This window comes from Heliangelus exortis, chromosome 3, assembly GCF_036169615.1.
Source record: "Heliangelus exortis chromosome 3, bHelExo1.hap1, whole genome shotgun sequence".
Taxonomy (NCBI): domain Eukaryota; kingdom Metazoa; phylum Chordata; class Aves; order Apodiformes; family Trochilidae; genus Heliangelus; species Heliangelus exortis.
Genome location: NC_092424.1, coordinates 65,385,156 through 65,402,662, shown reverse-complemented (window position 1 = coordinate 65,402,662; position 17,507 = coordinate 65,385,156). Strand labels below are relative to the sequence as shown.

At 40.8% G+C, this 17,507-nt stretch overlaps 1 protein-coding gene across 3 annotated transcripts in view; it reads right to left on the bottom strand.

Annotated features, from left to right (window-relative positions):
* Positions 1-2,023: 2,023 nt before the first annotated feature.
* The window catches only part of MCM9 (minichromosome maintenance 9 homologous recombination repair factor), a 50,567-nt gene continuing 35,083 nt past the window's right edge, over positions 2,024-17,507 (bottom strand). For 2 of the 3 annotated variants that reach the window (XM_071741066.1, XM_071741064.1), the window contains exons 9-13: positions 17,221-17,423; positions 15,906-16,109; positions 14,339-14,421; positions 6,287-6,432; positions 2,024-4,238 (exon numbers count right to left, since the gene is read on the bottom strand). In XM_071741066.1, the coding sequence (XP_071597167.1) occupies positions 2,696-4,238; positions 6,287-6,432; positions 14,339-14,421; positions 15,906-16,109; positions 17,221-17,423 (2,179 nt within the window). In that variant the 3' untranslated portion in view covers positions 2,024-2,695. Of the gene's footprint in view, positions 4,239-6,286; positions 6,433-9,932; positions 10,135-14,338; positions 14,422-15,905; positions 16,110-17,220; positions 17,424-17,507 lie in introns of those variants that run through there. The other variant, XM_071741067.1, reaches the window with a different exon arrangement.

The window sequence follows — 17,507 nt, the reverse complement described above, 5'->3', positions numbered from 1 at the left end:
AGGACATCCACAGGCCTTACAATCAGGCCTTGCAAATGGTGCCCACTAAAGAATGTACAGAGAGCACTCGCTAGTGAAAACCTTGGTTTAAATGAGCTGATTTGCCCACATTAGCAGGAATTCAATGCTGCAGTGTATCTTTACCCTTCTTTTTGTTCTCTGCTAAGCACTGGGGGCTTTCTCAGCATGCTGTAATGGAAGCTGCTGCAACTTTCCTTTTGCTGTTGGGGAATTTCAGGAAGCTTGCTGAAGAGCTCAGGCGTTTTGCCTCCTCCAAGTTCAGACATCTCAGTACACATACCTTGCTTAATTTTACAGTTCTAAGGCAATGAAAGGGTGTATCCCAAGGGTCCAGCAGTAGATCGAAGTGGTCGAGTCCACCAGGCACATCAGGCAGACTACTGCAGGAGATCCAGTCTTCAGCAAGTTGCCAGCTTGTTCGTGGCTCCACTAACTGTGCTTCAAAGGAACAAATCCTTTAACAAAGTTAAACTGCAGGTTTGAACTCAAGACAGATTAATAGTAACAAAAAAAGAGATCTACTGGTATTCTATCAACCAAACTCCTGAACTGGACCACAAATGTGATTAGGACTGTATGACTCCAAAAGCTGTGGGAAATACAGTGCCTCCGTACTCTAGGCTGAATTTTACTAGATCAAAGGAAACATTTTTCATTTATGAAAAATAAAACTTGGTTCAACTACTGTTTACTCAGATGCAATGACTTATACACAGGTTTTGGACACCAAGAGTGTTCTCAGAGTTGTTGCTAACTGGGCATTCCCTTGCTTCATGTAACTTTGCACATTTCAGCAGTCAGGAAGATAGTGTCTGCATTACCTGGCAATTCTTCTTTCCTGAAACACGACTGCCTGCAGCTTGTGATGCTTGACTGTGGGGAGCTGACAGCGATGTTCTGGCTTTGCACTTGCCAGCTAGTAACATCAACCAGTTAGTAAGGATGATTTTTGATTGTAAATGAGACCACTGTGCAAGGGTACGATGCAGCTCCCATGGTGATGAAAACTCATGCCTCTAGCCAGGCTCTTAAAACTCAAGGAAGAAGAGCACCATAAGTGTTAAAAGCTCAATGATTCTCGATCCTTCTGCCGTCTCAGTGTAAACACAGCATCCTGTGGGAAACGGATGATTTTTATGGTCAGTGGGATCACAACTACAGGCCATCCTCATTCTGGCATAAGGGAGGTTCCTCTTTGTGAGGGGGAACAGGAAGGGGTTGCTCTGTGAGGGAGACAGGTAAATTCCACTTTTTATGACTGATGTCATATATCCAATGGAGGAACAACCACACCAACAGTCTGAACAGTAATGTTTCTGTCATTCTCCCAAATTCTTAACAGGAAGCCACTGTCACGATTTGTTGTCATGATTTCACTGGAACACAACGAAGTACTTGGGCCTCACACTCCCTCATTCTCTGAAATTTTACAGTATTTTAACTCGCTCGATTTCAAGGGAGTTAGTTCTAAATTTAAGGAAATCAAGAGAGAATCAGATTTTCTTTGTGCTAGTAATCCTTTCAAAGGATTAACTGTGCTGTAAGCAACCACTCCACTCTCTGTTTACCTTGCAGGTAATAACAATTATATTCTATGGAGAATTCAAACACAGATGAAATGTACCAGGCAAGTCACTCTAAGAAATTTAAGGCTTACCTTTCTCTGTAAACATGTAATGCAGAAGGAGATTAATTTCCCATTAGACAAATGAATGACATAGGATGCACCATGCTCCAGAAGATGAACTGCACATCAGATGTGATAAAACTCTAACTACAGTTAAAATAAAGAAGTAAACATTATCCAAGTCAGAGCCAATCTACCCTAGAGTAGCTCTTCAAAGTCTATCTTATATACCAGGGTTTAATGCCTATATGAAAGTTACCCTGGTTACTGAAGACTCCCATTTAATCACCTGAAATCTGTTCTCTCTGTAGTGAAGAACTGTATGTTTATCACAGAGTTGTGTTTTGATAAAGTGACCCAGAATACAGACACAGGTATCTCAACCAGTGTATTTAAAGCTGAAATTAAACAAATAAAATAAAAACATAAACAAAAAGCTCTTTAGCCATGTCTTTAACATCAGTTGCATTATAAGGAGCACAGTAACCACAGATGAAGCAAAATTGTCATGATACTGATAATATGGAAATACCACAGCATGATAAATCAGAATATTGCTAACTGCACTGAGACAAACAGCTTATATCGGTGAACAAAATATAATGACATAGCTTTAGCATCATCATTTCTCTGGTACAGTCATGTGGAAGGACAATCTGAATAATGTATAGTTCTATCTGTTACATGAAATAAAGGAGTCAATTTAGAAAAGAAACAACAGTCAGTTGAACCTGCTGCTCTGCAAGTCTCACTATACTATGGATGTATGAACATAAGCACACCCTTCTTCAAGTTACATCACGTTGATCAAAACAGTCATCCAATTTAAGTAGTTTGGGGAAGAGTTTAGAAAAATAAAAGCTACATCAGGGCTGCAGTACCTGCAGTTCCTTAGCTGACGTAAAGTATACAGCCCTTAAAGAAAGTATGTTTACTGGTATTAATGGAGTTCCAGAATGATTATTTTTAATGCTTTGTAAACTATGGATACCACTGATAGAAGGATGGGTAACTGCAAGAACTGTAGGCTGAGTTGGATAATATATGTTACGTGATTGGATTTTTCTTAACCTCTTCATCCCAATCAAAATCTAACGCAGCATCATCTAGCTCTGCTATTGAGAAGAGAGATTTCTGTGCGACCACACTGACTGTAGTAGCATTTCCCAATGCAAAACTCTTTCTTCTGCTAGGATTGCTCACATGCACCTTCAGCAATGGGCTAGGGCTTTCATTGCTAGTGTCAACCTTAATGGTAGGTGAGGTTTGCAATTTTGACTCAGGACGTGATACAAAGGAGAATGTTGACAGCTTGGCTAACGTGCTGGAGCGCACCTTTCCTGTGCTTGGACCACCAAGCTTCTCCTCTCCCTCCCTTTTCTTTTCAGTGGGTGATGACCCAGCATCAAAACTGACATCAGAGGTTATTGCTGCACTTCCTCTGATCTCTTTGCCTAAGGCCAGACTCCGCTGCTCTTCTTTTCTTTTATTAGAAATTGATCGCTTTTCCAAACTGCTTTTTCCTAAGTGAGTCAATGTCATCTTGGATTTCTCAGGGGGGAAGCATTCTTCTGGCAGCTGCTCTCCCTGGAGCTGCTCTCCAGGTTTAAAAATAGTTTCACTCTGAAAAAGAGAAAATTCTTCATTTGTCTTCTCTGAAGAATGGTCAAGTTTTGTCCTTGGTCTGAAAGAAAATTTAGCTAGTTTAGCTGCTGGAGGACTTTCACTGTCAAGGATTTCTGGCTCATGGGAATTCACTACCTTTATTTCCCTCACTACTTGACTTTTACTTCGTTTTCTCAAGGAAATTTGTGCTGCTACAGATACGTTCTTTTCCTCCCCTAGCACAGAATCTGCATCACTTGAAAGATCTGACAGAGCAGATGCAGGTATTACTGGAGGAAGGGCATTTGCCTCAGGGTTTTGTGTACTTGTAAAGAATCCATGGGATCTCTCCCTGTGCAGTCTCTGGCAGCTTCTAGAAACCCTCTGTGTAATAACCGAATCCTGCACGCTACCATTTGGTGACACTGGGTCCTGAATATTTGCTTCTGAGGAAGAACATGTGCGTTCTTCAGTCCTTTTCCTGCTTCTCTTGGAAATCTTGTCCTGTTCCAAAGGTGAATGCAGATCCACCGTTGCCAGTGATTCTCTCATTCCATTTCCCTTCCTTGGTACTGAAGCACTTCCTTCTTCAGAATGGGATGTCTCACACAGTGTTTTTGAAGCCAAGTTATCTGGAGATATCTTGGGCAATGGAGACTTTTTCTGAAAAGTTTCTTCAGCAGCAGTGTTGCCCCCTTCCAGGCCATCAAACCATGCCAGGCTGTCATCATCATGTTCAATCAAGTGTTTTGTATGTTTGCTACTACCATGTGCTGGGTTGCATACAGGTTCTAGATGTATATCCCCTCCAGAGCTGCCTTCAGGCAAAGAAGGTTGTGTCCCAGAGTTATTCTCTTGTGGATCTGGAGGTTCTGATGGACACATTTGCTTTGACTGCCCAAATGTATCCTTGTTCAAGCATCCTCCAGTAGGATCGAAACCTGTCTCTTCAGGAAGCAGCTGGCATGAATTCTCCTTCTGTAATCTAAGGGATGAAAAAAAAAATTAAGTAATAGTAACTTATCTAAATTTTTTTCTTTATATATTGAATGAGTGATGGTTGCTGTGTATGAATGGTGAAAAGCTACAAATACGTAGGTCACAAAAAGTGCATTTTTAATTTGCACATACAGTTCTGAAAGCTGGTATTGCAGTCTGTGATCTTTCAGCACCTTCTACTTACTCTAAGTGGCTGATTTTAGTGTCCCAAATAAAATATAGGCAAATGAACAAAGAAAGCAATGAGCTAAACTTCCTTTCCTTTGGAAATCAAACAAACAAACAAAAAAACCCCCACCACCCAAACAATTTACAGCCATTGCTAGGGTCTCTTATGGTTTACATATTCTGTATTATCTTGTAGAGCAGGAATATTATTAGGTTTTATCCTAAGCAAGGCAAAGCTTCAAATAAGTTACCAGAATGTAAAATGCGGGTACTATTTGGAATAATGGTTGCTAGTGGTTTTCTCTCACAATCATTATGGACTCAACATGTCAAAAATTCCACACAGTAGTAGAATGAAGCATCTCAGATCACCTATAAAAATTAACTACCACTCTCTTTGACTATTCTCAGAAGCCTCCAAAACAAGTGAGGTGCTAGAATGAGAGGTCCCTTGAGTCCCAGTATAGTTGATACTCCATTATACCTAAACATGTATTTTCCAAGAGAGACAGTATTCTACATTTTGCTAATGAGTAATCCTAACCATGAATGAAGAGCAGCCACATTATGTTTTAGAAACATTAATATAATTATTTGCTGCTATGCTTATTCTTAAAATGTTGACAGAATATAGCAGTAATTATCTGACTTATCAAGAAAGACTGAGATGTACATGTTTGTCTTACTGAATTATTGTTTAGGTGGAATGCATGGGACAAGTCTAATGCAGAACAGGATGTTTTAAAGAGGACATTCATTTAGTATTCTCTAAGCTGCTTAAGAAATCAGCTAAATTCACAGCATAGCAGTGGGATATTGAGTAAACCTTTATAGCATTAGGATGGAGCACTAATGGAATAGGCAAGTTGATGGGAATGGAAAATCTTCTTCTTTTGGAGCAGATAACACAAGCCCCTGCCAGGCAGGTGGGAGACCTGATACTGTCTTTGTATTTTATCTCCCACCCATTTCTGTGTTTCTATGATTTCTTATGAACACCAATGTTTTAAAACTAGCTGGTTTGTATCTATTGGACATCTGCATTTATTGCCTCTGTGATTATTTAAGATGTCTTTACTATGAGTTGCAAAATAAGTCTGAAAAACATTTAAGGAAAAAAGTGTATTTTCTCAGATATTTTTATCCCATAAGACTCAGTAACATTTAACTTCTAACAATAAGGAAGTACAAGTTTCTTTAGAGCCAAATGTAATTTCAGGAAACAAATTGTTGTTTTTTGTTTTTTGGGTTTTTTTGTATTTTGTTTCCTTTCAGTTCTAGTGTTTTCCTCTCAGCCTCAGTACACTAGAAGCTTTCTATTAATAAAAGCAAACACACTTTTCAAAGATCATTACAGAGAGTTGAAAACTAGAGAAGAGGCAGTAAAAATTTTAATATATAAAATAGAAAAATCACCCAAAAGAAGAGAACTTAGTTTCAGGATGTTCTTTTCCATTAACCCAAAGGGAAGGATCATGACAAGCCCAACAAAGAAGGTGGCATCTTACCAAGCAAGTAACAAAAGTTTATATAAAATTATTTGCTCAGCTACAGAATATAGCATTTTGATCTTAAGAAGCTCTGCTGAAATTAAACTGAGCATAGAATTAAGATATAATTTAGGAACTGATAAAAATGTTCCTAAATTCTTTGTAAATTCCCTAACCCAGAGAAAGAAATGATCTTGTGATGATCTCAGTGATACTCTAAAACAATCCCTCTGCTTATCCATGTCCTCTAAAGGCCAAGTCCTTTCCCAATGTCAGAGTGTATTTTTAGACCCTCTCCAGATTATTACTGTCAAATTTTTTTTTTCTTTTTTTTTTTTGGCTATTGAATTATTTTGTTACTCTGTCATATTATTACCTGTCAAGTCTTTGTAGCTCTTTGTGCAGAAGATCTTGCAGCTCCAGTCGTTCCAGTATGAGTTGACACTGTGTTCGGTACTGTGCCATTGGATTTTCAGGGAATGAGGTGTGTAAGGCATTGATGCCTCCCAGGAGTGCACCCCCCTAGGTCACCAAAGAGAAAGAGAAAAAGGGAAGCTTTATTTATTATTCAGCATAGAATTCAAACAACAAAAACCATTTTAAACAACTTTTCCCCTAAGATATTTTAAAGTATAATGTAGCAAATATTTACCAAGTGATTGTAGTCGCACAAATAATCCTACTAGGTCTGCTTGTACAGGCAGAGTTGCTCACAAACATATAAAAAGTGTATGATCAGACCTGCAGTCCACCAATACTGGTTTATTTTTATTTATATAAATAACTGAAAGTCCACCTAAGGCCTGAGAACATCATGACTAAAAATGGAAATTAGGATTAAAGTAGTTTTCCAAATACCTTGTAAGAATCACTTTGCCCATGTGAGCAACTTTTATTAATGAAGTTCTGACTGCTAGAAGTTTTCTTTAGCTTTGCTAATTATTTAAATGGAAAGACCTAGGTATTCAGGCTTGTCAACACAGGGGAAATTGACCAGCAAAACTACTTCTGAATAGCTCTTTAAGAGTAATTAACTATTCAGGAATACTTCCAGAGAGCAAGTTAATTTAATCTGGGACAATATTGCTATGCATTTTGAAAAAGAAGTAATTTTTATTTGGAACAGAGCATCTGCACAAAGTGATTTGTTCCACAACAAATAATCTAGAACAGCTTTGTAGTTAATTGCTCTTTTGAAAAAAAAAAAAAAAAAATCTACACCAAAAGCCCCTCTTTTGGCACAGATTCCTTAGCACTTACCAAAGTTAGTGGGGTCTCTAGAACCTGAAATTGCTACATATGGCATGGACCACATGTTCTCATTTGTAGCAACTTCTGGTTCTTCCATTTGGAAATTTTTAAACTTCGTATTAAAATAAAAATTTACATTGACAAATCATCATGCTGGTGGCTAACTAAAACACTCTGAAACCACACAGTGCTAAACCAAAGGCTGTTTCTGCAACCATTAATGCATCCCATTGAAGTTATCACTTGGGGGGTTTTTTTGCATATCACTATCAGGGGCATGATAGTCTGCACCACACAGAAGCAATAGTCTGCAGAAGCTCTCTGCCGTGTCTGTTTCAAGGACTGAAGTTTCATAGTTAGTGAGGCAGGGATGGTAGATAGGGAAGTCTAGTCTCTTGGTTAGAACAGTTAAATGAGACAAAGAGCAAGATCCTATCTCTGACACTGAATTCCAGATTTTGTGATTCCTAATGAACCAGTTAAGCAACGGTTTTGAAAGGCAATAAATCTGTAACTGGGATCCTGATGTGGTATGTGCACAGAAGAAAACTGCAGTCAGAAGCAAATGCGCTACCAGTGCTGCCACTGGAGAAATGGCAATGTCATCCCAGTCTTCAGAGAGGGCAAGCAGGAGTACCCAGGAAACTACAGGCCCATCATCCTCACCTCTGTCCCTGGAAAGGTGATGGGACAGATCATTCTGGATGTCATCTCTAAGCATGTGGAGGAAAAGAAAGTAATCAGAAGTAGTCAACATGGATTCACAAAGTGGAAATCATGCTTAACCAACCTGATAGCCTTCTATATTAACATGACTGGCTGAGTAGGTGATGGGAGAGCGAAGGGCAACCTTAGGGGTTCGGCACGAAGTCAAAGATGAGTCCTCATAGAGGTATGGTCAATGCTTCAACTTTATTGCACACAAGTTTGGTTTATATACTGTTTCAGCTGTCCACGCCCCCTACTATTGGTCACCCAATGCTGTTCATGCACAGTAAAAGCGCATCCTATTGGTGCAGGGGTGGGAGCCACGAGCTTAGCACAGGCTCGTGCCTCCCTCCTAGTGGTTAGCAATGTCCTACATAGCATCCACTCTTGCTTGTTTTTCACTTCGTGCCTCTTAATCCAGTGTCAAGGACACGGTGTCCTTGTCACTCTGATCGGGCTCAAGCATGGGGTTGTGCGTACAAGCATGCTGCAACACAGCATGCCCCTGCCTTTCAAGCCATTCCTCTACAGGAGAGCAGTAGACATTGTCTAGCTCAGCTTCAGGAAGGCTTTTGACATAGTCTCCTATAACACCCTCAAAGGTAAGCTTATTGAAGTGGCGATTAAATGAGTGGACAGTGAGGTGGACTGAGAACTGGCTGACTGGCAGAGCTCAGAGGGATGTGACTGGCAGCACAGAGTCTAACTGGGGGCCTGTAGGCAGCAGTGTAGCCCAGGGGTCAGTGCTGGGTCCAGTCTCTTTCAACGTACTCATCCATGACCTGGTTGAGGGCACAGAGTGTCCACAGAGCAAGCTTGCTGAGAATACAAAACTGAAAGAAGTGGCTGATACACCAAAAGGCTGTGCTGCCATTCAGTGAGACCTGGACTGGTTGGAGTGTTGGCTGGAGAGGAACATAACAAAGTTCAACAGAGGTAAATGTAGGGTCCTGCACCTAGGGAGGAACAACCCCATGCACTAGTACAGGTGAGGGGCTGACCTGCTGGAAAGCAGGTCTGCAGAGAAGGACCTGGGAGTCCTGGTGGAAAAGTTAACCATGAGCCAGCAGCAATATGCCCCTGTGTCCAAAAAGGCTCATGGAATCTTGGGGTGCAGTAAGACGAGTGCAGCCAGCAGGCCAAGGGAAGTTACCCTACACCTTTACTCTGCCCCAGTGAGGCTGCATCTGGAGTTCAGTGTCCAGTTCAAGATAGACAAGGAACTACTTGAGAGTCCAGCAGAGGGCTAATGAGGATCACTGGGGGACTGGAGCAGCTCTCTTCTGAGGAAAGGCTGGGAGACCTAGGTCTGTTTAGCCTGGAAAAGTCTGAGAGGGGACCTTATCAATGCTTCTAAATATCTAAAGAGCAGATGTAAAGAGGATGGGGCCAGAGTCTTTTCAGTGGAGTCTACCAACTGGACTAGAGGCAAGAGGAACAAACTGGAACATAAGAAGTTCCATCTGAATTATGAGGAACAGCTTCTTTACTTTGAGGGTGACAAAACACTGGGACAGGCCACCCAGAGAGGGCGTAGAGTCTCCCTCTCTGGAGATATTCAAGACCTTCCTGAATGCAATCCTGTGCAATCTGTTCTAGGTGAACTTGCTTTAACAGGGGAGCAGAACTAGATGGTCTCTGGGGGCCCCATCCAACCACTACCATTTTGTGATTACTCTGTGATCCTCTGAAACTGAGGCCCTAAGCACATCTCAAGGGGTATGCTCCAGTGGAAAATTTCTTTGGATTGTGCATAATTCAGCTTCAGACCATAAAACAGGAACTACACAAGGACTCTGTGAAGATAAGTGAAATGGTATTTCTGAAATACTCAAATACACTGGAGATGAATTCCACGTAAAAACATGAATTGAGAATTCTACCTTTAGAACAGCAGATAATAAATAAAACACTGAGCAGAACTCTTAACAAAGGATAGTTTGGCTTTAGCACTGTTAACCTGTGACCTAAGGATCCAAAAAAAAAAAAAAAAAAAATGGAATGCACAATTATATATCTTGAGATATATGCCCAAGGGGTACAATTATATATTGCCCTCACTGCTTTTCAGTGCTTTATTTGGCTATCACAATTCTAAGTGGAAAATTCTAAGTGGGATGGGACTGAATTTAAGATGTCAGTGGAGTTTCATTCCTGTGCTGGTGCTTACGTCTCTGAAATATCTGCCCCTCTGAGACATCATTTTGAGAAGAGGAAGGCAGCTGTATGACAAATCTACATGCTATGGAACTGAGGGCAAAGGATCTACAAGAGAGAGAGAAAAAAGAAAGTATTACAGGGAAAGTTAGCAGAAAAGAAGGGTGTAGAAGTGCTTATGGATGGGAAGACAAAATGTGAAAAGGGAGTAAAAGGAGAGGGATTGGAAAGGAATAAAAGAAGGATAAAACCATGACCAAGAGAAGGAGAGAGAATCTTAACAAAGAGGAAATGAGGCAAAGGAAAGATCAAGCCAAGGGGGATTAGAATATGCTCACCAAGTCGGAAAGAGAAAAACACGGGTGGATTAGAGGATGAAACAAACAAAAAAACCACCATTAACTGGGTTGGTGATGAATATGTGATAGTCCTCCTTCCCAAGAGGGCTCACAAGAAGTACCCGAACTCTGATTTTATACTGGCAAGAATATGAGTTTGCACAGAAGTTGCAAAGACAGTGTTAATGACAGAGTTTGGTGAGATGAAAGGTGACAGTGAGTCTGTCAAGACACTGGTACTTCCCATTTACAACCTCATTCTACAGACTGACAATTAGGCTCGAAACACATAAACTGAATAACATAAAGTTGGTTGTTGGGTTTTTTTTCTAGAAAAGGAAGCAATCTCTGAAAATCAACTTTTGCATGTTACCTCTATTTTTTAAGCAAAACAAATTAATTACTTCCTTCAAAAATAAACTGTTTCAGTGATTCACTTATACTTTCCAGGAGGTAAGTGAAGCTTGGCTATAAATAGCAGATCTTAAATTTGCAGTTTCCTAGGAAAAAATTAACACATTTTCCTACTTGCTCATAAGAAGTGAAGAGTGAAGAAAATATGACAAGCATACCAACTACACCCAGGTAGTTTTCTGTAGTCCTAATTCAGGCACATTTCTCTCTGACTTTTATTACATAGATGTTTGTTATACAAACTGCAGCCCTTGAGGGTGGGGCTGTACAAATTTGAAAAAGTGACCCAGAGTTAAAACAACTATTTTACATTTACTTGTGCTAATGAGGTAGTGAGATAATGGGTGACCATACACATTTATCATTTATCATACACATACATTCCACTTTTTGATCTGTTATGAAAAAAAAAATTACTATTTCAGATTTCTTATATCCAAAACCATATTGCTTAAAACCACTCTTCCATCAAATTCCCATCTAGTTAATTACAGGTTTAATTACAGTTAATGAACACTTAGGTGGTATCTTCTGCTGTTTCAGCTGGGTATATTAGTACAGCTTCTTATTTTAACTTTAGACTCAGTGCTGTCATTGAAAAGCTGAGCCCTTCAAAACAGTGCAAGATGAACTGCAGCAGAGAGAGAAATAATCTTTTGCTACTTAATGAGGTCAGGCCCTGTAGTATTTTTGAGACAAATTCCATTTGCAGCACTGTGCAGTAGATTATCCATGGCACAAACTGCAATTAGTCTCTCAACTCTCACTGAAAGAATGGCGGAGATCACAAGTACCTACCTGCCATATGTGACTTTTTGCATCTATCCTGAAGATGCTTTGCCTCCAAAAAAGGAGCAAATCTACACCTGTAAAGGTCTTCAAGGTCCATTGAGCTGATGGGTGCTATATAAAATTGTTTTAATTTAAATATATTCATATCAACCTATAAAGATTCATAAGAAATGCCATTTCGGATCAGACCAGTCAGCTGTGCAGTGGAATACACCATTTCTGACAGAGCCAAATCCATGTATTTCAGAAGTGCTAAAAATGCCCATGCATAAAACTTGGATAATGTGCTTATGATAATTTTTGCTGCTCCAAATGATAAAGATTTATTTGCCTTTAAACTATTCTATCTAAAGTAACAGTGTCTATACCACTTTCCACATTTCCATTTTACAAAGCATCCACCAGATTTGCTTTCCTTTCATTAATTCTAGATGTGCTCCTTTTTCTTTACATTCAACATCTTAATAATGTTACTGTAAACTAGTCCAGCCTTCCACATTTTTTCAATGTCTTTTTACAAAGAAACATTACACAAATGCATGTGATAATTGGAAAGCACAGTTTTCACTGTATCACAACCAAAATTTTGAACTTCTAAAATTTCTCAGAGTAAAATTAGTCTTCTAAAAGGTCTAAGTTTTAGTTTCACTACCAACATATTTTTAAATGATCTAATGGAAAAATAATGTGTAGGTTTTGGCAACTGTTTGAGCTTTGCTGCAAAAAAAAAAATACTGGGTTCTCTCATACCTAGTTAAGTGACAAGATTAACAGCATGTAAGAAAAACCCATCAGAAGTTATTAAATACAGCAATATAGACAGAATTTCTGGCTCAAAAGATCTTTAGAACACAGATTACCAAAGGTCAAGAGTAGGCCAAAACTTCACTTATACCACAAAGTCTACAAAAAAAGGCACCAGGCTTTTATCAGCAATCCAGATTTTTCAGTGTAATCTGTTTAAGGATTTAAATAATCAAGACGGGCTAAAAATTATTTACCAAGGTCCCTTGTAGGCAGCAGGTGCCAGGACTTGCCGGGTGATGGGCCCGGACGGTGCTCGCCCCGCCTGTGCCCAGTTGGGGCAGGCCCAGGTGCGCATGCCCGGGTTCGGCAGGGTGTGGTTTTCCGGAGCAGGCTCCAGAGCCAGGCGGATCGAAGTCAGTTCTCTGATACTAACCCGAACCAACACTAGCTCGATTGACTCTGTTCGCGAACCGAGCTCGCGCCCACGGCGAGATTCGTCTCACGCAACATCTGGTGGAGAATCAGGGCAACAATTTCGGTCTAAACCGTCTCCCCGAGCGTTTCATCCGAAAGTGACCCTTCTCCACAGACCGTTCGATACCCCAAAAGATTCGGGTAAGAGAAACCTTTTCTTCTCTTCGACATCGACATCAGTAAAACCGATGATGGGATCCTATGCAAGCAAACCTACCGGCACCGCCGTTGCCGAGCAGATTGTAGCCCAGGCGGAAAGGCAGGAACCCCTCCGCTACCCGGGTCCTGAGACCGCCTGGGACCTCTGGGGGGAGGTGTATAATCTGCTGGCAAGTCTCCACTATAAGGAGACCAACGGCGACATTATTGGTGCGGACAACACCTGGCGGGTCGTTTGCAATCTATTAGCTGTTATGAAAGCCGAAATAGAAGTGGCAATTGCCACCGCCGCGGCTCCATTACGAAAGACCGAGGCATTTCCCCCGAAGGAAATGCCTGCTGCGACCCCCTCGGCACCACCCTTCGAGGGGGAGGAGCCCGAGAGAGCGCCAGCCGCGACCCCCTCGGCGCCACCCCTGGAGAAAGGAAAAAATGAGCAAGTATGTCTGGGGCTGACCAGTGGCAAGCCTGCCATAAAGGGCATGTCCGGGAAGCCCCACCAAACCGTGACCGAACTCCTATCGGATATCGGCCCGGAAGTCGAAACACCGGAAAATGATGGGGCGGAAACCGTGGCTTGCAGCACCTCCGGCTGCCGTGGAGAGTTACCCCCGCCGCCGCCCCCGGCCCCACGGAAGGCTGCAGAGAAAAAAGCAGCCCCTCAACCAGTGGCAGTATCTGTGCTGGAAGACAAGATATCGGCCCTGCAAGACCAGGTCACTCGGGCCGTGCAACTAATAGAGAAGCAGGACGTCGAACATCGCCCAGCTTTTCAGCAGTACAGGAACCCACCCACCTTGACGGACGACGAGGATGATGTCCCGACCCTGCCGCGGCAACCTCAAAACGCCCGGGGCGCTACTACCGGCTCTGAACAACGAGGCACCACGCAACTAAAATCTTCGCGTATTAGTCATCTTTTCCCCCATAAAAAAAAAAAAAAAAAAAAAAAAAAAAAAAGGGGGGGGGGAAATGTAGGCAGCAGGTGCCAGGACTTGCCGGGTGATGGGTCCGGACAGTGCTCGCCCCGCCTGTGCCCAGTTGGGGCAGGCCCAGGTGCGCATGCCCGGGTTCGGCAGGGTGTGGTTTTCCGGAGCAGGCTCCAGAGCCAGGCGGATCGAAGTCAGTTCTCTGATACTAATCCGAACCAGCACTAGCTCGATTGACTCTGTTCGCGAACCGAGCTCGCGCCCACGGCGAGATTCGTCTCACGCAACAGTCCCTGATGGCCTACTTTCCATGAATCCATGGAACCTGCTCCAAAGATGTGAAGGAAGCATAAATCTATTTATGGGAAGCATAAATCTATTTATTGGCATAAATGTACATGAAACTGAATCCCTTAAATGTGGGATTGCAGGAATGGCAATGTTTGCAAGACACCTTACCTGCATAGAAGATTCTATCACGGATACCACAGTTACAGCATCTTCCAAAGTAACAGTATCCCTAAACATCAACCGGGCATGAGCTATAGAAAATAAATGGGCATTGAGATCAAGCATTACCAAAGTCAAAAAGCAATTATTTTGTACAAGAAGGGACAGGATATTTCTTCAAATTTCTTCAGCTCTTCAAACACTTGGATATGGTTCTAATGTAAATAGCAATATAATTTTTTTCTTTTAGTGTCAATATCAATTGATGGCTCATTTTTACTAGTAAAGAATGTACTGTGGCTTCCAAATTATGGTTACAGTGATGCTTTAAATAAGGATGCTCAAAATGCAGGAGTTAAAAATGTAAAGTGTTGGATATCGCAACAAAAAGTGTGAAATAAAACATCCCTCTCTATACAGGCCTGTGTCATGATCATAAAGTGAAAATTTAGATACTATTTTCATCACAGATTGGAAAATATTTCATTTCCTCTAACTGCTCTAGGTTACAGACTTAATATTATGTAAGGTGCTCTTCTCCATGACAGTTTTTGTTTTTTCTTCCTTTCCTTTCCTAAGTCAGTAAAACTCCACTGATTTTAGTAAATGTATGTAACACAAATAATTTACCACATGAAGTTCTCCTCCTAATTGGCTGTGGAAATACTTAGCAGGAGAAAGGCAGCCAAATACCAACTATATAATACTTTGAAAGAACAAAATGCTACTAAAAGCCCAAATAATTACGTGAATGTGTAAGAATGGAAGAGAGACTGAATGTAGAAACAACTTATGAAACTTTAAAAGTTAGGACTATCTTTCACTTAAGTAACGTTTTCCCCAAAAGGAAGAACAAAATGGAAACAGCTGATGGAAGAAGAACTACATTGCTGACTGGCACACAAAAGCATAAAGACTATTTATGATTGTTACACAAAAATACAGTACGTTATTTTAAATTACTCCTGAAAATCTTTGATACATAATTTTATAAAACAAAATTGTGTTAAGACAGAGACCTACTGTTTCCTTTGGCTTAGTCCATATAAATGAAGTATTATTTGAATTCAGGGATGGGAATGTTGAAATCCTATTGCAAAATGCAGACTTGTTTTTTAATACTCAAGGAAAAAAAATGTATTATTTTTTACATTATATTAATTTTTGGATACAAGCAAATAGTTGGTATCTTTCCACAGGCTGAATAGGATGGCAACCCAGGACTCAAATGAAGTAAAGCAAATCCTGAAACTGCTTTTCATAATAACATGTAACTTCTGAGGTTTTCCTCTCAACTATGATTTCTTCCAGTGGTTATAGTTTTTATTATGGACGTGAGGATAGCAAAATTAAAACAGATTTTGATAATCTAAACGTAACACCTTTTCCCACATTCAAAATCTCCAGTCCTGTCTCTTCAGGTTAGAAAGACAAAACAATATAGGAATCACCTAACCCTACCTCTATGGAAAAGCTGCTACTCTTCTTACTGGCTATACTTACACTCCTAATCTATTAATTTTATTAATGAATAAGGTTAATTGTTAACCTAAAAATGCAACTGTGACTGCCTTACCTTCTGCAAGGCGTATCAAGCTTTCTAACAAGCGAATGGTTGTTCTGGCAGCATTTCTGCAGTCGCTCTGACGCTGCATTTGATAGTAGCGCGCAAGGATCAAGTTGCTCTCATCAGACAATTTTGGCTGTAGACTTCTTATAAGGCAGAAGTAGGTTTTCATCTTTTCCATGCTCCAGAGCTTTTCTGATTTGCTTGGGCAACCTGTGTAAAAACTGCCTCGTCAGTGATTCTGTAACAGCAGACATCAAGCTTTTTCCTAACACCTTCTGTTTAAATAGACAGGTGACTGCAACAGACACATCACGGTATTTCTGGGGCATACTGGGTTGTTCGTACACTCATCCTCAAGGACTTGGTAAAATTCCAGTGTGGAATTTTACACACCATTCAATCCCTCCCCTATAGAATTCCACAGCAAAGCCTCCAGTAATTTCAGCAGAACTGCTGTCAGACTCACTGCCCACCAGATGGTACAGTCAGTACTATGCTCTACTACTCCTTGAAGTGCAAGATGCTGCGTGAATGTATGGGCTTCCCCTGGCCATTTTACCTGCCTTGTAGGAGCCAAAAGTTACCTGCCATATTCTGAACATTTTTTGCACGGAAGCATTTTGGGAAAAGAAGGAGGATAGCTGAAGAATTTTCCTCTAACTACTTCTTCCCTAGTGGGGATCAAAGCCGTGTTCCCGAAGTTGATGGAGGGAGAAGGGGCTGATTAAAATGAAATCCCACTGCCTTCCCTAATTCCAGAGCACAGAGCTCCACGTAGGGAATGCTATTGTTCATTCTTAGAGCTTGGCAGCACGTGCAGCTCAGATTTGTTCTGTCTGAACTGGTTTCTCCTTACCAAAATGTACAGTTGCATGGTGTGTAGCAACTGTACATCAAGCAATGTAAAGACACAAAATGGAAACTTTCTACTTACTGAGCAGTCTGGGCCTCTTGCAGATGATCACAGATCATACAATAAAAGTATAGTGTTGTCAACTCACCTCTATTAACTAATTAGTGATCTCTATCTTATGCCTACTAGAGTAAAAGTATAACACTGTCAGCTCACCTCTATTAACTAATTAGTGATCTCTATCTTATGCCTGCTAGAGAAACAGCCACACTGCAGGAAATCACCACAGCAAAAATATAAACACAATTAATATGAAAGACTCAAAAAAAATAAACTAAACTGAAAGGTGGGGAAATTAAAACAAAACAAAACAAAAAAACAAAACCCAAAACCATATCATACAAACAAAAAATAACACCCCCCCCAAAAAAAAAGCCACCCCTTATAATTTAAAAAGATTGCTCTTACCTTTATTTTGCAATATGAAGGATGAAATTATGCGGTCCCATTCCTCATTCTTTGTATCTAATAATACCAAGACCAGGTCAAATCTGCTCAACAGGGGACTGCCAAGAGCTATGTTGACAGAGACAGACTCCTTAGGGTCATAATGGCCTTTTGGGTTTGTTGCTGCCAGGATAGTTGTCCTTGTATTAAGCTTGCACACCAAGCTAGAGAAAAATATAGTGAATTACCGTTGCATTAAATTGCGTAGGGGAAATTACTCCAAACCTTTAAAATCATCACATTTTTAT